Source organism: Anser anser (assembly GCF_964211835.1).
Source record: "Anser anser genome assembly, chromosome: 15".
Classification (NCBI taxonomy): domain Eukaryota; kingdom Metazoa; phylum Chordata; class Aves; order Anseriformes; family Anatidae; genus Anser; species Anser anser.
The window spans coordinates 13118527-13144564 of NC_139736.1; the positions used below are offsets into that span (position 1 = coordinate 13118527).

The window sequence follows — 26038 nt, forward strand, 5'->3', positions numbered from 1 at the left end:
TCGAGGGCTCCTAATGGCCCTTGAGGAGGGAGCACAGCGGTTATTTTCCACTGTTTCGGGGCTGAGCCAGTTGTTGCAACATCGTTCTGGGAACGGCGATAGCCGCCCTCGGCCTTGCTGCCGACGCCTGGGATGTTTCCCGTCGGCGTGGCCGGTCTCCTCGCACCGTCATCATCATCAGCTCCTGGCGCTCCCTGTGGCAAAATGAAACCTGGGTGCCCAGCTCGCAGGAGTATTGCAGTGCCCAGACACGGGGCTGGGGGTGATTTAGGGCTGCTGTCCGCCCATGGCAGCAGGTGGGCTTACATCCCGGGAGCTCTGCAGGGAGAGCACGGCACTTTCGGGCTCGAGCTCCTGCCTTGCTGCCGGGGTTCTTGAGGGCCAGGCTGGGAGCAATGGGGCAGGTGGGTCGGGAGGGAGCTTCGCTGCCCTGGCGGGGCTCAGCAGCCTCCGCTCCACCACGCAGCGAGCCTGGGGGCCGAGCAGCTCGCGAAGCAAGCTCCTGGGCCTTGGCGGTGGGGAGCTGCCTGGCTCTGCGAGGGCACCGTGCTCACTGCTCTCTCCTGTTCCCCAGAGTCCTGCGAAGCGGCGGCGGTCCCCGTCCGATGGGAGGATGGTTGTTCTCAGGCAGTTTGGGCTGCTCCTCTGGAAGAACTACATCCTGCAGGTAGGCTGGCACGGCGCTCCTGGGGGGACACTGCCTTTGTCACTGCCAGACGTGGTTACATCAGAGCTTTCCTGGCGTCCTGGTTCTTGTGCTTCTGTGTCCGGGACAGACGGGCAGGGATCTACGCCTGTCTGCCTCTGTCCCCATCCCCTCATGCCCATGCTTCAGCATTACCCTCGCTTCTGAAATCAGGCGGAGTTCAGCTTCCCTGCGCACGGGCACGGTAACCCCCGCGCCCTCCTGTGCGGCGGTGGCTTTTCTGAGCTATCTCCTTACACAAATCCTTTAATGTCCTCCAGCGGCGGCAGTTCCTGCGCAGCGCCTGGAAACCTGCCGCGACCCAGATGGTTTTACCCCATTGCTTTCTGCCATCCTCAGAAGCAGCTTTTAGGGGTGCGTGGGCTGCCTTAAACCACCACTGTCCTGGCATCTGCTCCCAGCCCAGCTCTGTGCGTGGCAGCCTGCTAATTACGAGGGATTTAGGGAGCCTGGGGCTCGCTGCTCATCCTGGTGCCAGCCTTGTCCAGCGGAGTGGCAGCAGGAGGGGGCTGCAGCCCCCGGGAGCAGCGTGGCCGTGCCTCTCACCAGGCCTGGGCAGCACGGGAGGAGGGAGCAGCAGGCTGTTTTTGCAGCTTCAGTCCCCCTTCTGCACATCAGCACAGCGTCGTGTAAAAGTAAACAGCGGGCAGAGGGGAGGGTGAGCTGGGCTGCCGCCTCCGTGCTAGGAGCAGGGCCAACTTGCAGCGCCCCACCAGGAGCGTGCCTGCGAGCAGCCTCCTGACACAGGGAGGGGAACGCACCTGCCCCGGGCGTGCTTCGGGTACCTCTCCTCACCTTTTCCGAGGCTGGGCACTGACTCGGCTCTGCCATGCCAGAATTCAGAGGGGCGTTTGTTCCCCGCTCAGCCTCCAGCAGGAGATGTGGTCCCGGCCAAGGTGTGGAGCTCCCAAGCCGTCGGCAGGCGATGTGGAGCTGGGGGCCGGGGTGGGGGCACGCGGCTTGCCCCGGGCTGGCAGCAGCAGCTGTTTGCAGTGATGGTTATGGATGAGCGTCCCTGTTGCCTCTGAAACACGGCAGCGTGAACGACTTCCGCGGTAGCGAAAGCCCGTGCTGGTAAATGTGTATTAGCCGCCAAGTTCACGGAGCCAGGCAGCCCTTCTGGAGAAAGTCCAGGGGACTATTAGAGGGTTAATATGATAGTAAATCTGCAGGAGGCAGCTGGTCTGCAAGAGCTGCATTATAAAACCATCAGACAACTGCAACACTCACTTTTATGAGCGTCGCCTTTGGAACACTCCTTTTCCCTGCCAGCCCAGAGCCTCCGCATCCCGTCTGCGATGCCAGGGCTGACTCTGTGCTCCTTGCGCTGAGAGGCTGCCCAACTTGCTCCTTTTTTCCCTCCCATCTGAAAAATAAAACCTTTCTCCAGTCTGCAGAGAGCCTGTGAGGTTATAACGTGATAGGCAGCGCCGCTCAGGGGCTGATGTTTGTGGATCTGAAGGAGCTGCTGCGGAGCACGGGGCTGGAGCAGCGGTCAGTGCAGGCAGGGGAGGAGAGACACCGAGCTGCCGCGACAGCGAAGTTGGGAGAATAAATCTCTTGGTGCTCCTCTTGCTCCGTGTGCCTCTGTCACTCCCTGTTCCAGCAGACGGGTCTGCGGTGCCCTGTGCTCCTGTAGGGTCCTCCACAGCCCCTGGAGGCTGGCGTTGGTGCTTCTGCCCTGTGCATGCACCCAAAATATTCCACGGTGCCGCGGATCTCACCGGGGCTTGCTGGGCCTGGGTGCGTGCAGAGAAGTCTCAGGAGCTGTGGCTGCAGTGATTGAGGTTGGGTGAGATGGGTTTGCCCCGCTCCTGGGCAGCTCACACAGCGCTGGGTGCAGCACTGTGCACAGCACCAGCCCCGGGGCTGTCCCATTCCCCCTCCCCTCTGCCCTGCTGCCCACGTTGGTACGTGCTACAGCAATAACCTCTGTCGTTTTCACAGAGATCCTACTGCATTTCCCGTTTTATCCCCCATTTCCTTCCCTCTTCTTGCTTTCTGGGCCTTTTGGGCTGCAGTGCCTCACTCCTGGCCATTTCCAGCGCCCCATCCCCTCCGTTCCCAGCGCTCACCCTCCTTCACAGCTGCATCTGCAGAGCCACTGCTCCTTGCCACCCCCCCCCTGCAAACCATCCGGCAAAAGCTTGACTCCCGGCTGCCTGCCAACGGAAATGGAGGAGCCCAATTTTAAATGCTAATTAATGCCCAGGCTGAGCACGTGCTGGCAGTTAGTGCAAAGTCTGAAGTCTTGAGAGGCAGCCCCGGGGGAGAACGAGGGGCCAGAGGGTGGTGCTCGGGCTCTGCTGCCTGGGACGCTCGCTGAGCTCAGGCTGACTCTGAAGGCATGTGGCTCAAAGCCGGACGGAGGTTAGGGAAGGGGACAGAAACCGCCCTGGCTGGGAAGTCCTGGGAGGTGTGGGAACCTCCTCGGTTCAGCCGTCAGAGCCCACCTGGCCTCGTGGTTAACTTGGCCGCTTCCTTCGTTGTGGCCAGCTGCAGGAAAGCCCCGGCTGTGAAACCCACGTGGCTGCAGGCGCTGCGAGGTGCAGGAGCGCTTCGGTCACCCGGCGTTCACGCGCCCTGGTCGTCGTTACTGCACTTGGTCTGCTTCCAGCGTTAACATCTCGGTTTTGTTTTTGTTCTCCCCTCGGCTTTGCTGCAGAAACGGCAGATTTTGGTAACGGTCATAGAAATCTGCCTCCCGCTGCTGTTTGCTGCCATCCTGATTGCGCTTCGGCATCGGGTGCACTCCATCAGCCACCCCAACGCCACCATCTACCCCGCCGAGTCCGTGGATGACCTGCCGGGCTTCTTCTACCGCCGGCACCCGAGCAACCCCTGGGAGCTGGCGTACGTCCCCTCCAACAGCAGCGCCGTGAGGAGCATCGCTGAGGCGGTGGAGAGAGCTTTACCCATCAGCATCCGAGGTGAGCGGGGCCAGGCGGCAGCTCGTGCGTGGTCGCAGCTCCGTCCTGCACCGCCGTGGTGACGTGGACGGGGCACGATGTTCTCGGCTTCGTGGGTGCTGGGGCAGCGCCTGTGCTCTGACGGCCGGGGTGAGGAGGTCTCCCAGAACAGAGCTCTGCTCAGCAGCCTGGTCTTACAGGGAATGGTCGGGTAAAGCAAATGAGGTTGGAAAAAAGGGCATCCAGCTGGACTGATTTATGCTTCGTCAGTCTGTCTTCCACCCTGGGAACTAGTGGGGCGAGCAGAAATTCTCAGACAAATTTTTATTCGGATAAATACCCACACTCGGTTCCAAGGATGCCTCGGTTTTGTCAGAACGTCAAGGCAACAGTTTTACTTTGTCAAGCTACAGGATTTAGTTCTGATTTTTCTCACATCTTGTTGCAGTTTCTATCTAGAAAAATATTGGCTTAAAATAGTTGAAGAAAGTGGCTGTCGCTTCCCTAAAGCTGAGCATTTTGGAAATCTCCTTGCACAGAAAATTATAGCACTTCATGTTTCAAACTGAAAATAACGTTAGGTTTTTCTGTGAAAGGAAATCTAACTTCTGCTCTCTGAGTACCGGCAGCTCACAGCCCAGCTTTCCTCCCTGCAGCTCAGGGCTTCGCCTCCGAGAGGGAGTTCGAGGAGTACGTCAGGGTGGACAACCGCTCGGGCAGCGTGCTGGCTGCTGTCGTCTTCAAGCACCGCTTCAACCACAGCACGGCCCCGCTGCCCCTCCAGGTGAGTGCTGTGGGTCCCCAGGGACAGCGGGGGCTGGGTGCAGCCCCCTGGCACCTTGCGGCAGCTGCTCCCGGGACGTGTCCCGAAATTGCCCCGTTGTGGTTGGTGTGTGACGTGGACGTCCTCCCCGCAGGTGGACTATGAGCTGCGCTTCAAGTACAGCCCCAGGAACGCCCCGCGGAGTGAGCAGACGGGCCTGAACCCCAACCTGGACCGTGACTGGCACACCAGCTACCTCTTCCCACTCTTCCAGCTGCCCGGCCCCCGGGAGGCCAAGTTTGCGGATGGGGGAACGCCAGGTGAGGCCGCCGGCGGGTCTGCACTGCTCCGCCAGCCAAGGAGATGGGCGTGTGGATGTTCTTCTTTTCTCTTTTTAAATGGGTTAATGGAAAATGTATTTCAGGGTCCAAACTATCTAGGATTTATCACGCTATTTAAATACTTCAAATAGAGCAATTCTGTGGTTTGAGCGCAGGTTTTTAATGAAAGCCAGACCACAGACTGAGCAGGAGGCAGCAGCCACGGTGCCAGAACTGGCACCAGTTTCAGACTAGCCCAGCTCTTGATTTCAGGAGCTTCCTTTCTGGCTGTGAAAGGGATATTTTCCCCAGCCTGGTGTCTTCTTCCTCCTGATTTCATGGCGACATCAAGAAGACGACTGAGGGACTGAGAAAGCAGGCAGACTGTTCTTGCTCACACAATGTAAATAAAACCGAGCACAAGAGGACAATACCTGCTAGTTCAAATATTTTGCAGGACGGGGTGACCAGAAGCTGGGATCAATTCTCTCACTACAGTATTTGTTTAGCAAATTAGTTAATACATTAACATTTAGTAATCTCATATTCTCACCTTTTCCTTCCCTGTCTAGCGTGTTTTAAGCAGCCAACTTTCAAAACGCTCACTTGGGGCGTTCTAAACAGAATCTGAGTCTCAATTTAAGTAATGTGGCAGAAAGCCCAAGTAACAATAGAACGGTTAAAAAAGAAAAATAAATCTTTCACTATTTTCTAATGCACAAAATTTTTAAACCAAATGTGTCAGTAATGGGATATATTCTTCCTCCCCAAAACGTACTGTAGTATCCCATGTTCTTGGTTTACCAAAAAAAAAAACAAAACACCACAAATAAGCTCTGCTCAGTGGCATTGTTGATGGTTAACGATGACCAAGAATCTTAGACAAATAAAAACATGTGGGCAGAGAGAGGATTGCAGTTTATTTCGAGGTTCTCTGCTAGCTGCTTTTAAATGATGATTACTAAAGATTTAAATTCCTCTGATTTAAATCTTTCCCAGCATCTGCTGGAACGATAGAGAGTGTTTTCATAGTAACGTTTCCTTCTGTTATGAGCTCTTTTTATGTTTCCTGCTCTTCCCAAAAATCCCTCCTTCTGTAAAGGCTGCTTCTCTTCCAAAGGCGCCGTGCTCTTCCCTACTTCCCGGTGTTTTTGCCATGCAGGTTATATCCGAGAAGGTTTCCTGGCGGTGCAGCATGCTGTGGACAGGGCCATCATGCAGTACCATGCCAACGCTACCGCCGCCAGCCTGCTGGAGAACATCACGGTGGTGGTGCAGCGCTTCCCCTACCCGCCCTACGTCAACGACCTCTTTGTCCTCGCCATCCAGAACCAGCTTCCCCTGCTGCTCATGCTCAGCTTCACCTACACCTCGCTCAACATCGTCCGCGCCGTCGTGCACGAGAAGGAGAAGAAGCTGAAGGTAACGCGAGGGTCTTTGGGCTGGTGTTTCCCACGCTGCCCTTTTCGTGGATGTAGATGCTGCAGGAGGAGCTTTCCCTTGCTTTGTGCTGGGAGCTTCTTTCTGAAGGAACCACGTCTCCTGTGGCATGATCACCCGGTGATCAGCAGCCCTCACTGCTGTCCGTGCAGATGCACTGTGCACTGAGCGTCCTGGCTGTGCTGCCCTGGCTGCACAGGGTGCCCTAACAAGCCAGGTAGCAACCAAATCACAGAATTGTAGGGGTTGGAAGGGACCTCAAAAGATCATCAGGTCCAACCCCCCTGCCAAAGCAGGCTCCTTAGAGCAGGCTGCCCAGGTAGGCGTCCAGACGGGCCTTGAATATCTCCAGAGGAGGAGACCCCACAACCTCCCTGGGCAGCCTGTTCCAGTGCTCCGTCACCCTCACCGTGAAGAAGTTCTTTAGCATGTTGCTGCAGAACTTCCTGTACTCCATTTTGTGGCCATGGCCCCTTGTCCTGTCCCCACAAACCACTGAAAAGAGGTTGGCCAAATCCCTCTGTTTCCCACACTTAAGGGATTTATAAAGATTGATAGGATCCCCTCTCAGTCTTCTTTTCTCAAGGCTGAACAGGCCCAGGTCTCTCAGCCTCTGCTCACAGGGGAGGTGCTCCAGGCCCCGTATCACCTTTGTGGCCCTCCGCTGGACTCTTTCCAGGAGATTCCTGTCTTTTTTGTACTGGGGAGCCCAGAACTGGACACAGTACTCCAGGTTAAATCCCCGCTGGGTTTGGAGCCAGCACACAGGAGTCGGGGAGGCACGATGGCAGCGGATTAGCAAGGCCCTGAGAGGAATGTCGCTAATCCTGCTGCTGGGACGTGGCTCTGCGCTCCGCTTCCCGTGGTGTGAGGGTGCTCAGAGGGGCAGCCTGCAGAGAGGCAGCTCTCACGGGTGCAGAAGTTCAGCGTGTGGGAAACAGGACTTTTGTCTTTTAAATTTGGAACCCCGTGTTTCCGTGCTGTGGTGCGTGGGCGGCGGGGAGCTCGGCTGACGCTGTGGTTACGACAGCCAGGCTGTGTGCAGGGCTCGGCCTGCCCCCTGCCCCGCAGCCACGCCAGCCCCTCCTGCTGTGGCTTCAGGTTCTCCTCACCCCGCTGTCACATTGTCGCTCCTTGGGGAGCTGGGGGACACCCTGTGATGCTGAAGGGCTGCGCAGGAATGCTTCAGCTCCTGTGGGGCACCCGGGGCTGCCGCCTCCCTCGCCGGTGCTGTGGGGCAGAGCGGTCTCCACCTCCCCTTGCCGTGCCCGCGATCCCCTGCTCAGGAAGTGTGAGAGCAGCCCCGGGTGACGGCATGACCTCCCTGCAGGAGTACATGCACATGATGGGGCTCAGCAACTGGTTGCACTGGAGCGCCTGGTTCCTCATGTTCTTCCTCTTCCTCCTGGTGTCCGTGTTCTTCGTCACCGTGCTCTTCTGTGTCAAGGTGAGTGTCTTCCCTCGGGCCAGAAGCTCTGCGGTGGTGGGGCACGAGGGTGACAGGGCTCCTCTGCCGCGGGCTGGGCTGCCCCGGTGACCTGGGACTCGTCCCTGTGTGTCGCAGAGGCTGGAGTTGTGTGGGCAAAGCTGGAGCTCTCTGTGGGTGAACGCACGTGGAGGGCACCCAGGAGTCTGTTTCAGTTGCTCTCAGCTTCAGGGTGTTGAATCCACAGCCCTGCACCCCATAGCTGCCTCGCACGGCAGCAGTGAGCCTCCCCAGGAGGCTGGGTGGGAGCTCTGTGGGTGCAGGCACTGTCCAGGCAGGGCCATCCCACTGCTGAGGGCTGCGTCCTCGGGGCCTCGAGCTCTCCAGTCCTCGTACCTGCACCACGGGAAGCAGGAGGCGGCTGTCTGGATGCAGAGCAAGGCATCCCCTGCCTCGTAGACCCTGCATCACACAAGGACAGCCCCCGTTTCCTTCCTCTGGACTGCTCTGGGAGGGCCTGGGTGTTTCCACCTGCCTCTGTTTGCCTTTAACGCACAGAGGACATCGGGCTCGGCTGGCCCCGTGTGCCTGCCGCTGTGAGCGGCTCTGCCAGCCCCACGCCTGACCCCCTTTTCTCGGTAGGTGAGCGAACAAGGAGCGGTGCTTACCAACAGCGACCCCACGCTGGTGTTCACCTTCCTCGCCATCTTCTCCATCTCCTCCATCTCTTTCAACTTCATGGTGAGCACCTTCTTCTCGAGAGGTGAGTTCCTCCCCGCCCGCCTCCTTGCAGGGCTGGGTGAGTCAGCCATGCAATGCCGGGGGTCGTGTTGTAAGACCTTTGATTAATTTTGGTTGGGAGGGAGTTCTGGTGGTCATCAGTGCGTGCTAAGCAGGGCCAGCTCCAGAGTTACACGAGGTTGAACAGGGCTGCGTGTAGAATAACTTGTTTTGACACGTGGAGGGGGGTCCTTTCCTCCTTTTTTTGGCTGCATTTTCCACATAGTGCATTGGAAGTGTATACTGTCACTTCCCAAACAACCAGACGGGCTCGTGTGTTAGGGCCTCGTCCGGCTGCTGCAGCCCCAGAGTGCACTGGGTTGGGCAAGTCATCATCCTGCCCCCCGTGTACAAAAGGTCCGAATCTCTGTGGATGGAAAGCTGGTGAGAAGTTGGTTGATGTTTTCCCTCCCGCTTTTCTCTGTGCTTGCAGCAAATGTTGCAGCTGCTGCTGGTGGCTTCCTGTACTTCTTCTCCTACATCCCCTACTTCTTCATCTCGCCTCGCTACGACCTCATGTCCCACAGCCAGAAGCTGGCGTCCTGCCTTATCTCCAACGTGGCCATGGCCATGGGGGCACAGCTTATAGGCATGTTTGAAGGAAAAGGTGAGCACGTCCTTCGGTGCGTCAGTGCTTCCTGCGGTGGGTCGGGACGGGCTGGCAGGTGGTCTGAGGGGCAGAAAGAAGTCAGGGAGAGGCTGGATGAGAGCAGGACGGGTAATTTCTGGGTGCTCCACAGCTCTTGTCAGAACCAGGGCTCTGCCCTCTCCAAACCCATGCGTATGGCATTCACCAAATGGAGTCTCTGCTTTGCACAATGCTGTCGCATGCCGCTTTGGTGGCAAAGTTAATTCTGTTCCAAGGGATGGGAACTTACTGTGTTTCCTCCTTTCCATATTTTTTTTTAATTTCTACGTTAGTAAGAATTCGCTGTTGGTTCCAGCAGAGGCAGCATTTTTGCAAAGTGGTGGGACTAAAAGGAGGCTGCAGGGATGGAAGGACAGTGGCTGGAGATGAGATGGTTTCTTCCCAGGGCAGTTATGGAGAAAGTGATAGAAGGAGTTTGGTGATGTGTGCAAGGGGCAGGGTGGGAGCCTCTAGATTTAGTACGCTTCTGCTACGTCTTTTCTCTACGTATTTGAAATGGAGATTGTAGGGCTGTGCATGTGCTTCTCATTATAGAGCACTGAATTAGCGTAGGGGATGCTATCTTACATCCCTGGGAACACATGCTGCTCCCCTCCATCCTTCTGGGGGTGAGCGAGCGCCCTTGGCAGGGCTGAGCAGTGCCCTGTGTCACTGCAGGGACTGGCATTCAGTGGAGGGACCTCATGAAGCCCATCAGCGTGGACGACAACTTCACCTTGGCACAAGTCCTGGGGATGCTGCTCCTGGACTCGGTGCTCTACGGCCTGGTGGCCTGGTACGTGGAGGCTGTCTTCCCGGGGGAGTACGGCGTGCCGCAGCCCTGGTACTTCTTCCTGACGGTGAGCACTGCTTACGCACCCTTTCCAGCAAGACTTACGGGCATTACCCAGCGATGTCTTCTGGTTTGGGGCTGTGCAGCAAGTCAGACTAAAGCGAAGTGGTGGCACCATCGGCTTCCAAAACCGGGGGGCCTGCAGTGCGTCTGCGGTAAAGGGTGAAGCAGCCAGATTTTTGTCTATGAACCATGTCTTGCAGGTCTTCTTGTCTTTAAATCTTTGTCCCAACGCTTCTTGGCACGCATGGTGTTGCTAACCATGTCTCCATGCCCCAAGCAAGGGCATTAGAGAGAAGAGCCAGGTGAGGGTCAGCAGACACAGTCGCTTGAGACCACCCTGAGCAGCCACGTGCAGCGGGGTCTGTCCTCTGCTGGCCTGGGGAGGCTGCAGCTGCAGGGCCAGCCAGTCGTCACCCGTCGGCTGTGCTGCCCTCACTGCCAGCCGTGCCACCGCCAGGTCTGATGTCATCCCAGCCTTCACTGTGGTGGTCACTGCAGCTCAGCTGCTCGCTGAGAATTCCCTAAGCTGCACTGACACATCGCTTCTGATCGCATGAATGCGGGGAGGCTTTTCTTCCTCCCCTCTAAATCCCCTTATTCCAGCATAATTGCACTCTGGCATCTGACTTCCTCTTGAAGCTAGACCCACGCAGAGCTTGTGGTGGAGCGGAGATGCAGCTGTTGAGATGCTGATTTGGGGCAGAAGGCAGTAGTACCCCAGTGCAGCCTTGTGCTGGGCATGTTGGTGTGCTGGCGCTCAGATGCCCTGGGTCCGGGAGTTGCTGGCTTGCTATTTACACAGGGTTTTAAGGTCCTGGACATTTCATTCCTAGAGAAGCAGGTCAAAAAGGGTGTAACTGCAGCAAGTGGATCCCAGGCCTTTTCTGTTTAGAGCATACAGGGTTTTGGGGGCTGATTGTCCACTGTGTTTATTCTTAAGGCTTTTCAAGGCAGGGTGCTTCTGCCTGAGCAATTTTGCTTCTCATTGAAGCACTGATCTTTTCTGTGGGACCGAAGTGGTGGAATAGCTGCCTGTGTAATCACAGGTGCTATAAGGAAAAAGCAGACAGGGGGGACAGCAGCAGGGCAGGAGGAGCAGTTCCACCCTCTGGCTGGCCTGCCTGCTGTAGATGCACTGGTTAGCAACTGAGAGCCCAAAAAGAGAGGTCTTGCAGATCCCTGGAGGCATCTGCATGGAGAGGAGCGTGGGGGAGCAGGGTCAGTCCATGCCATGCCTGAGTGTCTCTCTGCCTTCTCCTGTCAGCCCTCGTACTGGTGCGGGCGCCCCAGGACTGTCGTGGGAAAAGAGAAGGAGGAGGAGGAGGACCCTGAGAAAGCCCTGAAGAGCCAGTACATTGAGGAGGAGCCTTCTGACCTCGTGTCAGGAATCAAAATAAAGCACCTTTCCAAGGTACTGCCTTCCCAGCACAGCACCAGTTCTGGTCCTGTGCTCTCCCATCCCCCGTGCTGTCTCAGCATTCGAGCAGTCCCTGGCCGTGCAGTTTCTGCAAGGAGCAGCCAGGTGTGGTGGCCGACGGGAGCGCAGCTCGGGTCTTTTCCCACAACAATTTGTCAAGCGACCTCACAGCACCCTGAGCTCACAGGGTGCCTCGATCCCTGCTCAGGAAGGGCAGTAGGCATGGGAGGAGGAAGGCAGGGCTGCTGGTCTGTGTGGTGTTCCAGGCAGAGCAGCCCCGTTCTTCCAGCACAGCAGGCCTGCAGGGCTCTCCGTCCTGGTCCCACCAGGCTGACCTGTGCTTGCCCGTGCAGCAGCAATGCCCGTTGCACCTTGTGCTTGGTTTTCTGCAAGCTCCCACCTATGGGGAGGTTCCCCATCACTTACTGCCCTCTTCACCTAGGGCCCTGTAGTGCAGGTAAGGCTCTTCCCCAGAGCTGGTTGCATTTCGTGGTGGGCTGAAGTGTTAGGTACCCACGGGTGCAGGATAACTGCGCTGAGCCTGCTGAGTGCTGCTGTCTGATGCCAACCCCACGTGAGCATCACAGGCTGGGACTGCCTGGAGGAACGGAGGGCGCGGATCTGACAGCACTCGCCGTGAGTGCAGCATCAGCTCATTAACGTGATCTCTGCAGGTCTTCAGAGTGGGAAACAAGGTGAAAGAGGCAGTCAAGGACTTAACGGTGAACATGTATGAAGGGCAGATCACCGTTCTGTTGGGACACAACGGTGCTGGGAAGACCACCACTCTGTCCATGCTCACAGGTAGGGGCTGTGTCCTGCCGTGGGCAGGAGCAGGGGGTGCTGCCTGCGGGCTTGCTGGGCAGGGCTGGCTGGGGAAGGGGAGCTGTGTGTCCTCTCTGAGCCTGGGGAGGGGTTTTGCTCTTCCTCAGAGCACCTTGGGTTTGCTGAGCTGTTAGCCGGGGACGGCAGGGTGTTGGGAGGCACGTCAGTGCCTGGGGGAGACGGAGGGAGCCTGGGGGATCGGCCTGAGGGTGTCCTCCAGGAGGGTGTGCAGGCTGCTCAGCCCAGGGGCCCGGAGCAGATCGCAGCCAGCCCTGCAAGGAGGAAGGGCTCGCTGTAGGATGGGTTGCTGTGGGCTTCCCACACACACAGCGGCACCAGCTTCGCCTGTGGAAGCCTCTTGGCCTCCCCTGCGGGTGGGAGGGAAGAGCTCCGTGCCCCAGCCTCAGCGGGTGCTGGCCGGGCAGCGCCTGGGGGGGCTCGTGGCCATGGCAGGGCCCTGCCCTTTCCTCCAGCTCTGCCCTGCAGCCTCAGCACAGGTCTGCTGCTGCTCCTCGCAGGTCTGTACTCCCCGACGAGCGGGCAGGCGTACATCAACGGCTACGAGATCTCGCAGGACATGGTGCTGATCCGCCGGAGCCTGGGGCTGTGTCCCCAGCACGACGTGCTCTTCGACAACATGACGGTGGAGGAGCACCTCCACTTCTACGCAGGGGTGAGCCTGGTGCTGGGGCAGCCTGGGGCTCGTGGTGCAGCACTGCACGCCGCTCGCAGGGCTATCAGCGGGCAGGCGAGCCCCTGGGTGTGGAGAAGAAGGGTGTGGAGCAGGGGCTGTGGTGGGGCTTAGCAGCCGGTTGCTGGCGAGGTGGGAAGGGTCTTTGTAAGGGACGCTTGCCCCTGCAGGTGGACTTAGCTCTCTTTCCCCTTGTCTGGCAGCTGAAGGGATTCCCAGCCTCCAAGTGCCCCGAGGAGATCAACCACGTCCTGCGGATCCTTAACCTGGAGGACAAACGCCACTCGCTGACCAAGGCGCTCTCCGGCGGCATGAAGCGAAAGCTCTCCATCGGCATCGCCCTCATCGGGGACTCCAAGGCAAGCATCTGCGGTGGGGCTCGCTTTGAGCCTTCTTCCCAGGAGCCGGTGTGGGCTTTTTTTGCAGCTCTGAGATTGTACCTCACCCGTTGTGTGCTCGTGGAGATGCAGGGGCAGTGAGAAGGAGGTGGAAGCACTGCCACGAAGGGAAGCAGCTCTCAGACTGATGTCCTGAGGCTGCAGTGCAGCTCTGCTGCCTGGGAACTCCCCCAGGCAAGCCCACTGCATGCACACTGGGAGCTGAAGGCTCGTGGGTCCCAAGGTTACCCCTTCCAGCGCCACCGTGCCTCTCCCAGACCTGTTTTGACCCGTGCCCGTCTCCGGTGCACAGGTGGTGATGCTGGATGAGCCGACATCGGGGATGGACCCAGCCTCTCGCCGAGCCACCTGGGACCTCCTCCAGCAGCAGAGGAGCAACCGCACCATCCTGCTGACCACCCACTTCATGGACGAGGCTGACCTGCTGGGGGACCGCATAGCTATCATGGCCAAGGGCGAGCTGCAGTGCTGCGGCTCCTCGCTCTTCCTCAAACGTAAATACGGTAAGGAAGGAGCAGGCAGGCTGTGCTAGAGTGTGTCCTCTTCCTGCCTCCCCATCGTGCTGTTATGCCTTTCCTGAGGCCCATACCCTTGCTTGTTTCTCACAGCTAGTCGCTCAGAGGTGGCTGGTGCTGTGGAAGCTTTGCGCCTTGGCTTGCCTTCAGCCCTTCTCGCTGGCTTTTGCATTGTGTCTGCAGCCCATGCAAAGCCAGCAAGGCCCTGCGGTGCCTTGGCAGCCCCTCTCTGTGCTCCATCACTGAAGGGCCAGGCCTGGCCCAGACTGGGCCGTAGCTTACCCTCTTTTTCCCCTCTTCCCAGGGGCCGGATACCACATGGTGATGGTGAAAGAGCCTTACTGTAACCTGGGGGAGATCTCCCGCCTCATCTGTCAGTACGTGCCCAACGCCACCATGGAGAGCAATGCCGGGGCAGAGCTGTCCTTCATCCTACCCAAAGAGAGCACGCACAGGTAATGGTGTCATCTCCTGCTCTCCCTCTCCGAGTGGATCCCCTGTCTGCATGCGGTGGGGGATCTCTGCTCTCTGCATCTTCTGGGAAGGCCCAGGTATGCGTGAGCCCGTGGCTGCAATGCTGGTCCTAGAAAGTCGAGCTGGGTTCCTCTTTTCACTGCAGTCCTCCCCTGTGTCTGCTGGCACGTCACTCTCGTGCCACCGTGCCTGTCATGCAGAAACCGCCTGGACAGGGTGTGGGAGGCTGGGAGCATTGGTTTCTCTGGATGGGGCGGTGGCATAAGGGTGGCTGAGGCTGCCTGTGACAAGAAAGAACAGCAAAAGACGGAGCCCAAAAGCTGTTCCCGGGGATAGAAGGACACTCAGTGCTGCGGGCAGCCCTGAAGCTGGCTGCAGGACTCAAACCAGCATTTTGAGATCTCTCATCCTCTGCTCACCTGTGGCTGTGCTGAAATCCAAGACCCAGGGTGTGCCCCTGGATAGGTGCTGCACCGCACGGCTTTGTCTGCCGTCCGTGAAACCACCGCTGGGTGCCCCCAGGCAGGGGGAGCTCTGCCCGGTGGAGCTGGCTTTTGACTGCAGCGGAAGGGATGAGCAGCAAAACCTGACACCTCGCTCATCCTTTCAGGTTTGAGGCTCTGTTCACGGAGCTGGAGCAGAAGCGGGAGGAGCTGGGCATCGCAAGCTACGGTGCCTCTGTCACCACCATGGAGGAAGTCTTCCTGAGGTAGGGGGACAGGCAGGAAGGGGCTGGCCCCGGCCCCGGCAGGGCTAAGTGACAGCAGGGACCTGGGCTGTGGTCCAGCCGGTGGGAAGAGCAGTGTGTGGGGGGACGAGCTGGGTCCTCCGTCATGAGCTGAGTCCCCCCTGAGAGTGGTGGTCAGGGACCCTTCGGGGCTGGCTGCGCAATCCGTGTGCCTTAGTCATGTCCTGCAGGAGTTTTCCAGAGGGTAATGGGACTGGGACCAGGGCAGCGTGTGGGCAGGGGTGGGCTGGGCTCTGTGAGCAGCACTGGGACAGTCCCAACAGCTGTCTTGTGGCACAGCCCCTGTGTGCATCAGCAGCAATGGTGTCCAGCACAGCCCCCCAGGCATGGATGCTCTCTGGGCTGAAAACACCAAGTCCAAATGCCGGTGTGAAGTCGCACTAAGTCATGTTTTTACCTTTTCCCTGCAAAAAACAAGCATTTGATTTTTAATGGATTAAAAAAAAAATAAAAATGCAGTTGCAACTTTGGAAGAAGCTTCATACAGGCAGCACCTTTCTCCCACGGGCCCTTTCCAAAGTTCTGTGTCTTAATGTCCAGACTGGGGGAAAAACATTTGCCTTGGGGGGAGAGGGAAGTTTGGAAGACTCAATCCAACGCAGGTTGCTCTTGGGCTTTCCACAGCACATGTGGGTTTTGTCTCTTGGGTTTGGCTTCTCCAGCTTGATCCTGTCTGGGTTGTTCTGTCATCCTGCCCTTTCCTTCCTGGTGCAGAGTCGGGAAGCTGGTGGACTCCAGCATGGACATCCAGGCCATCCAGCTGCCTGCTCTGCAGTACCAGCACGAGAGGCGCTCCAACGACTGGGCCATGGATGACTCCAGCAGCCTGAGCGGGATGACGGACATGACGGATGACAGCGGAGCGCTCATCACAGAGGACTGCTCCAGCATCAAGCTCAACACCGGGGTGAGTGCTGGGCGTCAGTGCCCCAGGGACAGGACCTCGGCAGTGGGGTTACCGGACGGAGCCTCCCCACGGCCCCGTCTCACCTTGTGTGATTTGCAAGTCGCTAATGGAGAAGTGGAATCCTAAACTTCAGTGCAAATTATTTTAAGGGTCGCTTGGGGCTGGTCACTGCCAATCTTCATGTTAATCTCGTGCTCTGTAGAGATGCCACCTTTTGAAGATGTCTAGGTGATCCCAAGTGTTTCTCATCTGCTTTTGCTCCAGCACTTGGCATTTCCAGCAGGGAGATGAGAAAGGCTTCTTTCTCTCACTGGGTGTTTCAGATCTGCTGCAGTCCTTCATGGCCCGCTGCCTACATGCCTGTGATAAGTTGCCCCGTCCTTCTCAACGGCATGTCTCAAACTAGTGAGGGAGAAAGATGTTTATGGTTTAAAAAGCAAAGAAGGCGCTCACATGTGCTGGGCTTGGGAACTCTGGGCCTCTCAGCTGCTTTGGCAGGCAGCCTTGCCGCAGCAATCCTATTTGTGAACCTCCAGTGCTGAGAGCTGGGCTGAGGTGAAGGCCGTGTCTGAAGCTGCTTTTCTGAGACCTTAGATCCCAAAGTGACTGCTTCCTGCCGGGAAGCCGTGGATTCTGAACGGCTGACCAGCCGCACTGAAGGCAGGCAGCTGCCCTGCTAACCCCTTTGCTGGAAGCAGGTGGTGGTCCAGGCTGGGGGCTGGAGGGGGACGGGGAGGGGGCTCTGGGCTCGTTCCCTCCAGCAGCCGTGCGGGGCGGTGGCTGGGGGGGCTGCCTGCGGCGGTGGGGCTGGTGCTGACCTGACTTCTCCCCTGCCAGTTCTACCTGTGCTGCCAGCAGTTCTACGCCATGTTCATGAAGCGAGCCATGTACAGCTGGCGCAACTGGAAGATGGTGGCAGCGCAGTTCCTCGTGCCTCTCATCTTCACCGCCTTTGCCCTCATCGTGGCCAAGACCTTCCCGGGACCCAGGGACTCCTCCCTGCTGAGGCTGACGCTGGAGCCCTACGGCCAGACCATTGTGCCTTTCTCCGTCCCGGCCACCTCGGGTCTGCCGCAGAAGCTGGCAGAGCAGTACGTGGAGCTGCTGGATGCCCAGCGTCAGGCGCCGCTGGAGGTGCTGGGTGAGGCTTGGCAGGGCACCCGGGCAATGCCCAGTGATGTGTGCAGGGGCTGCAGGCTTTTCTCCTGCCAGGGCTGGGGTCCCACCTGACATACCCTGTTGTATCCTGTCCTGCGCAGGAGGGTCCCATGGCGGGCTCCTTCCCCTCCTCACCCAGGCAGAGCTGTGTTCTCCATGCCCCTGTGTTTGAGGCCGAGTGGGCCACCAGGGCTGGCGCTGCCTGGGGGCTTCTCCAAGTGGCCCCGGTCAGCCCTCATTGCCTGGAGTCTGCTTGTAACAGCAGCGGTGTTCAGCAGGTGGCCTGGAGGAGTACCTCATCTCAAGAGCATCTGAGGAGGGGGGAGCCTTCAACGAGCACTACATCGCTGCCGCCGCCTTTGAAGGAGCTGGAAACCGCACGATGGTCACTGCGCTGTTCAACAACCAGGCCTATCACTCCCCCGCCACGGCCCTAATGCTGGCTGACAACGCTGTCTTCAGGGTGCTGGCAGGCCCCAGCGCCTCCATCACGGTCACCAACTACCCTCAGCCCCGCAACATCACCGAGAAGGCCAAAGACCAGCTCATGGAGTACGTCTGGTCACGCGGCACTTCCTGTCCTGCTAGGGCTCACGACTTGGATTTGGCGCAAATGGGCTTGGTCGCACTGGTGTCAGCAGAGGACCGAGGCGGGAGGTTCTCAGACCAAAACGTAGCTGTGATTGCACTTGGGAAATCCTGTGGGCAGGTTGTCTGCACCTCGCCTCTACCTTGGGGGTGGTGGTGGGACCAGGCAAAGGCAGGGTGGCTGGAGGTTTGTGGTGTGCCAGGAGGGCTGTTTGTGCAAGGTGCTTGTCCCACGGGGACGTGCTGTGGTTATGGGGCATTCGCTAGTGTAGACTCCACGAGAAGCATGGTTAAGGCGTGTTGTCCCCGTGTAGCCTCAGTGTCGGTCTGTCAAGCTGTTCCTGTCCTAACCAGCCCTGCTGCTCTCCCGCAGGGGCCAGACCGGGTTTGCCATTGCAATCAACCTACTGTACGGGATGGCCTCACTTGCCAGCACCTTTGCCCTCCTGCTGGTCAGTGAGCGGGCCATCAAGGCCAAGCACGTCCAGTTCGTCAGTGGCGTCTACGTGGTCAACTTCTGGCTGTCGGCCCTGCTCTGGGACATCATCAACTTTCTCATTCCCTGTGCTCTGATGCTGGTAGGTTGCTTCTGACAGCCTAACACCCTCCTGTCTCAGTGAAACCCCTGCAGCTCGTGGAAGGTTGCAGGGATCTCCCATATGAGCTCTGGATGCTTCTTGTTGATTCTCTGGGAGATCTGGGATGTGTTGGTAGAGGGAAAAGTGTGAGGCCACCTGGCTCCGGCACTGTTTCTCTTCATACAAAGGACCAGCAAGCACGTTGCCCCTTGGTCCTGCTGGGCGCTGGTCCATAGCCCAGCTCCCCTGATCCAGGTCGGTTGGGTGCAGTGGGTGTGGGCACTGGCACTAGAAAATCTCACGTGTGGGAGCATGGAGAGAAATTCCCTGGATTCACCCTTAGGCGTCAAAATCTGCAGAAAGAGGGCTTTCCTTGGGGGTGGGCGTGGGCTGCTGGTGCTGCCAGCAGGAGCTGTCTGTGAGCAGTTACCTGGTCAGGGCGGTGCAGCCTGGGCCATTGAGGCAGGATAGCATCACTTGCAGTCAAGACAAACATGCGCTCTCTTCACCTTGCTGTGCCCCAGGTGATATTCCAAGCCTTCGATGTGCAAGCCTTCACGCAAGACAGCCACCTCGTCGATGTGATGCTGATCTTCCTCCTTTATGGCTGGGCCATCATCCCCCTTATGTACCTCCTCAGCTTCTTCTTCTCGGTGGCAGCCACTGCCTACACCCGTCTCACCATCTTCAACATCCTCTCGGGCACAGCCACCTTCCTTGCTGTCACCATCATGAGCATCCCAGGTGGGTGGCTGCCCTCTCTGCACACCCAGCACTGCACCCTGCAGTCACCGAGAAGACGCAGCCCCTAAGGGGACTCTTTCACACTTAGGCTCTAGGGCCACATTGCAGAAAACCCCCAAGACTGCCCCTTCTCACCCATTAAGCATAACAAAATGCGTGGTTTCTCCTTCTGCGATGTATCAGGGTCTTTCTCTAAAAGCAGCTAAATCCAACCTGCTGATCCTCCTCTGGTCCTCTTTCAGAGCTGGGCTTGGTGGACCTCTCCAGAACCCTGGATAAAGTCTTTCTCGCCTTACCCAATTACTGCTTGGGCCAGTGCATCAGCGACTTCTACCAGAACTACGAGTTCATTCAGTTCTGCACCTCCTCCGTTGAAGCCATCTTCATCTGCAAGGCATTCAGTGAGTCTCTGCCTTGGTCCCGGCCGGCCCCTATTGGGGTTCGCTGTGGCGCGGGTCGTGGGGCTGGGGGGGTCGGGAAGGCCTGTGTGGGTCCAGCAGGGCTGTGGGCAGCTCTGGTTCTGTACTGGAGGAAATCCAGCTGGAGTTGGAGGGGTGAGCTTTGCTCTGCATTTGCCCTGTGGCAGCTGGAGGTGATGGAGTGGGGTTTGTGGTGGGGACGAGGCTAAAATCCACAACGGCATCTTGGTCTCTGCTGTGGGGGTGCCTGTCCCCAGGGTGCTCCCGGCCGGGACTCGGGAAGGAGATGCTCACCTGGGGAGGTGGCTCCAGTGTCACCAGGCCTCTAACCCGACCTGGGCAGTAGCTCCAGGTGTCATTTTAAAGCAAAAACGGGGCAGCACTGGACACTAATGGGGAGTGATCTAGACAAGGAACCTTTTTTCTTACTAATGAGAAGCCAGGAGTTGGACTCAATGATCCTTGTGGATCCCTTCCAACTCGGGATATTCTTTGATTCTGTGATTTGGAGGAAAATGTGGACTGGGGAAAGTTTCATGGACTAGTCAGGAAAAGCCAGGCACGGTCCTGAACGAGTGACTCGGTCTTTTCTGTGTGTCTCTGCCGAGCATCTTGGTGCCAGATGCCCTCCAGGACCTGAATCCTCTTGTGGGAAGTGCTGGAAAGAGCTGTGGGCAGGGAGCCCAGTGGGGGTGGGGATGGGGCTGGCAAAGTTCACAGCTTTCTCTGAAGCTTATTTGCCCCTCCCCAGAGTGGGGACTGATCCAAGTTTGATTTTGTTCCAACCCTGCTCAGATATCAGCTATCAAATGAACTACTTTTCCTGGGAGTCGCCTGGGATCGGGCGATACTTGACCTCCTTGACCATCCAGGGCTTCTCCTTCCTCTTCCTCCTCTTCCTCATTGAGACAAACCTTCTCTGGAGACTGAGAACTTTGGTCTGTGGCATCTGCAGGCGGCGGAAATGGGTGAGCTGAAGCACGTGGGAGGGAGAAGCAAGGTGCCCTTGTGACAAAGCAGGAGTCCCTGCAGGCTGGAGACAGGCCTGCGTCCCGTGCTCAGATCAAATCCAAATGCTGGGGGTTCATGGGGTCACTCAGATGTGGTGGCTAGGGCTCCAAATTCTGCTTCTGCCTTCGTTTGGCGCTCTGCATGAAGTGTCTCTTGGCTGGGACGCTTTAGGAGTTGCAGCTCCCAAGCCCCATGGGCTCTTTGCCTTTTTACCTTGCAGCTCGCAAACCCCGAGGGCCCTTTGCCTTTTTACCTCAGTCATCTTCCCTGGGGAGCAGCCGTGGGGCAGGTTGCTCCGAGGGGCAGGTCCCGTGGGACGTGTGGGTTGGCAGAGGGAGTGGGGTGCCCTGGAGGTGGCTGACGGAGGGGGTGGCTCCTGCCAGGGCTGTGCACGCCTGCCCAGGTCAGCCCAGAGGAAGCAAGCCCCTTGTCCCACAGCAGCAAGGTGACGGTGCTTTTTGTCCTTGTGTTTAGGTGGCACTGCTGAACAGGGTGTCTGTGCTTCCCGAGGACCGTGATGTAGCAGATGAGAGGAAAAAGGTTTTGGAGTCACCACCAGAGCTGCTGTCATCTCTGAGCAGCCCCCTGGTCATCAAGGAGCTCACTAAGGTGAGGAGAGCGTGGTCCTTGCTGAGCGTCCTGCTGGGAGCAGAGCCGGGCTCCCTGGGGGCTGGTGAAGCCCCCGCCAGCCTGGCTGTGCCGTCGGGCACCCGGCACGTGCTATGACCTGCACGCTTGTGCTTTGCTCTCCCCCAGGTCTACGACAGCCGGGAGTCCCTGCTGGCAGTGGACAGGATCTCCTTGGCAGTCAGCAAAGGGGAATGCTTTGGTCTCCTCGGCTTCAACGGAGCGGGCAAAACCACCACGTTCAAGATGCTGACAGGTGATGAGAGCATCACGTCGGGGGATGCCTTTGTGGATGGCCACAGCATTCTGGCCAACATCAAGAAGGTACTGAGGGCTGCAGGGGCAGTGTCTGGTGTCCTGCTGGGCTGGGCCATCTCAAAGTGCCTCTGAGGAGGGCATGGTTGCGAGTGCCAGGGGTGATGTGGTGTTCTCGTCTGGCTCAGCTCTCCCTGTTAATTTGTTCACCTGGAAGCAGTCCCCTCTCCACTGGGTTAACAGATACGAAACGAAGGGAAGCCTAACCTTGCGAGGGTGGCAGACGCTTCTTTAAAATGGGTTAGCTCTGTAACTGGGCATGTGGAAAATGTGAGTTAGTGCCCACGGTCAGATGGTGGTCTCCCTGAAACAAGCAGGTGAGATGCTTCCAAACCCCTGCTAGGTCTCTCCTTGCTGGGAATTGCCCACTCCCTGTGGCAAGACAAGAGATAAGTCACAACCTGAAACACCGCAGAGCATGGGTCAGGGTTTCAGCCCCATCCCTGGGCGCACCTACCACTGTCAGCCCTGGACATCCCCGTTACGTTAAGCCCAAAACCTTGCAGAGGTGCAAAGCAAACCTCTGGGGGTGCCAGGGCACCTTGTGGTGCAGACCTGCTGCCGAGCTGACCCCCTTGGCTTCCTCTCTTCCCCCCCAAGGTCCAGCAGCGGATCGGGTACTGCCCGCAGTTCGATGCCCTCCTGGACCACATGACGGGCCGCGAGACCCTCAGCATGTACGCCCGGCTGCGGGGCATCCCCGAGCGCTACATCGGCAGCTGCGTGGAGAACATGCTGAGGGGGCTGCTCCTGGAGCCCCACGCGGACAAGCTCGTGAGGACCTACAGGTGAGCAGGGACTCAAACGTGCCCCTGTGCGCACCCACCCCCTCTCTGAGGGGACCTCTCCCCTTTGCCTCGCGTGGTTTCCCCGTGCCCACGTCGGGCCCCTCTCCGTCTCCCCCTGCAGCGGTGGCAACAAGCGGAAGCTGAGCGCCGGCATCGCCCTCATCGGCGGCCCCCCCGTCATCTTCCTGGATGAGCCCTCCACCGGCATGGACCCCGTGGCCCGGCGTCTGCTCTGGGACGCCGTGACGCGGACGCGGGAGTGCGGCAAATCCATCATCTTCACCTCCCACAGGTGACTCCTCCGGGCAGGGCTTGGCCCGAGGTTTTGGGGGAGCGGCGGGCAGAGCCGGCACGTCCCGGCGCTCCTGCCCTGCTGAACGAGCCCCCTCCCGTCCCGCAGCATGGAGGAGTGCGAGGCCCTGTGCACGCGGCTGGCCATCATGGTGAACGGGCAGTTCAAGTGCCTGGGCAGCCCCCAGCACCTCAAGAGCAAGTTTGGCAGCGGCTACACCTTGCTGGCCAAAACGCGGAGCGACGAGGAAGGCGAGCTGCAGGCCTTCAAGGCCTTCGTGGAGAAGACTTTCCCAGGTACCGGGAGCTGCCAGGCTGGGGGCCAGGTGCATTTGTGAGCTTCCGTGAGTTTCTTAGCTCAGAGCCTCTCTCTCCTGGTCTCTTCCAGGCAGTGTCCTGAAGCACGAGCACCAGGGCATGGTGCATTACCACTTGACCAACAAGAACCTCAGCTGGGCACAGGTAAGGGGGTGCTGGAGCACGTCTCCTCCGTTTGCAGGAGGAGGCAAGGGTGGCCGGAGGGGTGGCTGCGTTCCTGCACGTTCACACGCTGATTTTGCTTGTGTACATCTCAAAGTATTTCCTGAAGGCTCTGCGACAGCCGGGCGGTGGAGGGGCTGTGTTTGGTCATCACGTCCATCCCAGCTGGCGTCTCCCTGCTGGGAGCACAGCACGGGTTCCCGTGAGCCAGCACAGACCCACCAGGACCTGCGGGGTTTGAGCCTCGCTGCTCCCTGCTGCTCTCCAGGGCTGCAGGCGGTGGCTTTGCAGAGCCACCAGCCCTGTTGGACCCCAGCCCAGGAAACGTGTCTATTTTTTTAATGGGCTCGGGTACTCTGCTAAATAATGGTGCTCTGCTAAATAATCCGTCTCCTGGCTTCTCACCACCCTCCTGCCAGGGAAGGTTTTGCTGCCCCGTGGTTTCCATGGGGAAAAGCTTTGCTCTTTCAGCCGCAGCCTGCTGTGGCTCTCCCCGGGATGAGGTATCTGGCAGTGACTGGTGCTGCTGTGCTGTCCCGTGCAGGTCTTTGGGGCCTTGGAGAAAGCCAAAGAGAAGTATCGCTTAGAAGACTATTCGGTTAGCCAGATATCCCTGGAGCAAGTCTTCATGAGCTTCACTCGCTTCCAGCACTACACAGAGGACAGAGGGAAATGAGCAAAAGCCCCCTGGTGTCCTTCTTCATGGACTGGCCCTGCTGCCTATACATAGTATATATAGAGACAGTAATTTATATATCAGCGTGTGTCTTAAACAATGTATAAATGTAAGAAAATTTTCACTGGGGTGGGGAGAGGATGGAATCGTACCCTCTGCTCTCGGGAACACAAGCAGTGCGTGTGCATTGTGTGCTGCCGCAGCGCACGTGCATGTATATGGGTATGCGTGTGCCTGCGTGCACATGTGACACTTCACTCGTCATCATTTGTCCCCATCTACAAAAAAAAAAAAAAAAGCCCCCAAAGCCGGGGAAGGCACGGATGGGTGCAGACAGGCCTTGTGGGCTGGGCTGGAGCTCCATCGGCAGCGGCGTGCAGGAGCCTCGGGTCCCCGCACACCCGTCCCGTCCCCCCCCGCACACCCTGCCCGACACTCACACGCATCAGGAAGTTGCTTCATGGTCTGTGCACGCATGTTGAATTGTATTCTGTTCGGTGTTTTGGTTTGCTTGTGGTTTATCAGGATGCTGTTGAATAGCTTAGATCCAAAATGTTTGCTGGGTTAATTAGGGTGCTCTGTGGTTGCCCTCGGAGGCACTTTGCCCTGGCTGGAGGGGACACAGAGGAGCAGCCGCAGGTTTTCCCCAGCAGCAAAACTCCCACCCCGAACGCGAGCGGTGCAGGGAAGGCAGAAAGGACAGGCTGTGTCTGCACGGCCCTGGTTAGCACGAGCAGCGTGTGCTGAGTCGTCTCCGTTGGCACCAAAACCCCTGGTGCGACCACCCCAGGCTCCTGGTGCCATGGCAAAAGGGAACCCCGAGAGCTCCTCTTCCTCCTGCTGCCCAAAAACCCCTGTGCGTGCCGGCGAGCTGGGCGGCAGCCCGAGCGGTGCGAGGCTGTGCGGGGCTGGCGCTGGGCCGGGGGAGGACGCCCTGATGGCGAAATGCCCAGCGCGTGATGAATCCTGCCCCGGGGCTCAGCGAGGAGGTGGCGACGGGTTGGAGGTGTTGCAGGCTGCCTGGGCATGCTGCCTGGCTCCGTGTTGCGTCCATTAAAAGGTTTAAACAGCAGCATTGCCCTGGAGCCTGTTATGCAAGCCGCAGGACGGGGCTTGGAGGCCGGCGATGCTCTTGCTGCTCTGCCCCCCGTCCCCCCCGCACCGTGCTGGGCTGCAACCACCTGCGCAGCCCCCGGTGAGGCAGGAGCTGTGTGCGGAGCCCAAAGGCAGCGACGGGGATTTATTTTGGTGTTTCCCAGCGTTGCTTTTTGTTTGTTTGTTTGTTTTACATACGTGTTTATTCTTGTCCGTCTCTAACTAGTCCCTGTGTCAACTGCGGGCAGTCCCCTTCTGGCTGGCTGCTCCGTGATCAATGCAGAGCTATTTGCACTATAGTAATACACACAATTGCACATACTAAATGAATTAATATTTATGGCAAGGGGTGCTGATTCCCTTCCTGTGATTGCATTGTCAGGGGTTGGGTTACATTTTGGGTTGGGTTTTTGTTTTGTTCCTGTAACTGAATCATTCTTTCCTGTTCCATTTCTCCCTCTGCCTAATGTTGTTGTTTAAAATGATGGTGCATCATGTTATTAAGAATTTCCCTGGATCTTAACAAAGTCTGTTTTTATTGGTGAGCAGCAGCCCCGGAGCACCTAGGAGCCCCCTTGAGCTGTGGGTGCAGGGGATTTGCTCACGGGGAGCATCCCTGCACCGTGCGGGGGATAATGAGGGAGCCAGGGAGGAAAACCCCAGCACCCCTGCCCTTCTGCTGCTCTGAGCTGCTCAGCTGCCAGGAAAGCGTGTGGTGCTTTCTCCTGGGCTGTCTTGGATCTACCAAGAGCGTGCTGGGACTCACGGTGCTGGCTGGGGGCAGGGGGAGACGAGTAGGACAGGGCAGAGCTGCACCCGCGGAGGGGACCAGTGGGGGCAGGAGGGCTGGAAGGGGGAGGAAAGGGTCGGCGTGGTGCAGGATGGCACAGCCACACACCTCCAACACGGGGGTCCTGCTGGGGCAGGAGGGCCCTGACATGGGAACAGGGCCCTGCCTGCGGGTCCCTGACTCTGACATGGGACCAGCAGCGCTCCTGGCCCATGCTGGAGCTGGCCCCAGGCGAGCATGGCCACCCTGTGGCTCAGCCGAGGCCGTGTGGTGGTCCCCAGGGCCCCCAGGGCCTGGTCCTGCACCTCTCCTCCTGCAGGGCCGGGATGCCGGGGGTGCAGCTGCTGCTTGGCCCCAGGCAGGAGCAGCGGGCATTGGGGGATGTGGCTGCTCTGCCTGCCGGGGCTGCAGCACTGTTCTCGTTCCCACCATAGGAATAAAACAGATTTTTTTTTCCAGTGGGTGTCTTCTGGCCTCCTTCAGTCAGGGGCAGCTCCAGCCTGAGTCCCATGGAGCCTCCTACCCCGGCAGAGGGGTGGGCTCCAGCCTGGGACAGCAAGGGACCTGGGGGCTGGCGGTGTGCTGTGGGGCCCTGCACTCACTGGTGGGGCTGCCAGCAGCCCTCTGCGGGGAGTGTCCCCCTGTCCCTTCCCCTGCGGCACGGGGCTGGCCCTC

The 26038-nt window shown here is 58.5% G+C and overlaps 1 protein-coding gene across 1 annotated transcript in view; it reads left to right on the forward strand.

Moving 5' to 3' along the window:
- ABCA3 (ATP binding cassette subfamily A member 3) overlaps positions 1-25100 on the forward strand; it is a 29667-nt gene extending 4567 nt beyond the window's left edge. Inside the window, exons 2-31 of the mRNA XM_083799660.1 lie at positions 575-667; positions 3372-3636; positions 4272-4399; positions 4533-4698; positions 5861-6120; positions 7469-7585; positions 8207-8327; positions 8778-8951; positions 9651-9832; positions 11093-11239; positions 11920-12049; positions 12589-12743; positions 12965-13120; positions 13452-13662; positions 13979-14129; positions 14759-14857; positions 15611-15803; positions 16641-16944; positions 17240-17513; positions 17923-18127; positions 18652-18871; positions 19114-19272; positions 20086-20258; positions 20776-20910; positions 21058-21252; positions 21844-22031; positions 22153-22323; positions 22432-22619; positions 22711-22784; positions 23347-25100. Coding sequence (XP_083655786.1) covers positions 614-667; positions 3372-3636; positions 4272-4399; positions 4533-4698; positions 5861-6120; positions 7469-7585; positions 8207-8327; positions 8778-8951; positions 9651-9832; positions 11093-11239; positions 11920-12049; positions 12589-12743; positions 12965-13120; positions 13452-13662; positions 13979-14129; positions 14759-14857; positions 15611-15803; positions 16641-16944; positions 17240-17513; positions 17923-18127; positions 18652-18871; positions 19114-19272; positions 20086-20258; positions 20776-20910; positions 21058-21252; positions 21844-22031; positions 22153-22323; positions 22432-22619; positions 22711-22784; positions 23347-23478 — 5127 coding nt within the window. The 5' untranslated portion in view covers positions 575-613 and the 3' untranslated portion in view covers positions 23479-25100. The remainder of the gene's footprint in view (positions 1-574; positions 668-3371; positions 3637-4271; positions 4400-4532; positions 4699-5860; positions 6121-7468; positions 7586-8206; positions 8328-8777; positions 8952-9650; positions 9833-11092; positions 11240-11919; positions 12050-12588; positions 12744-12964; positions 13121-13451; positions 13663-13978; positions 14130-14758; positions 14858-15610; positions 15804-16640; positions 16945-17239; positions 17514-17922; positions 18128-18651; positions 18872-19113; positions 19273-20085; positions 20259-20775; positions 20911-21057; positions 21253-21843; positions 22032-22152; positions 22324-22431; positions 22620-22710; positions 22785-23346) is intronic.
- Positions 25101-26038: the final 938 nt, after the last annotated feature.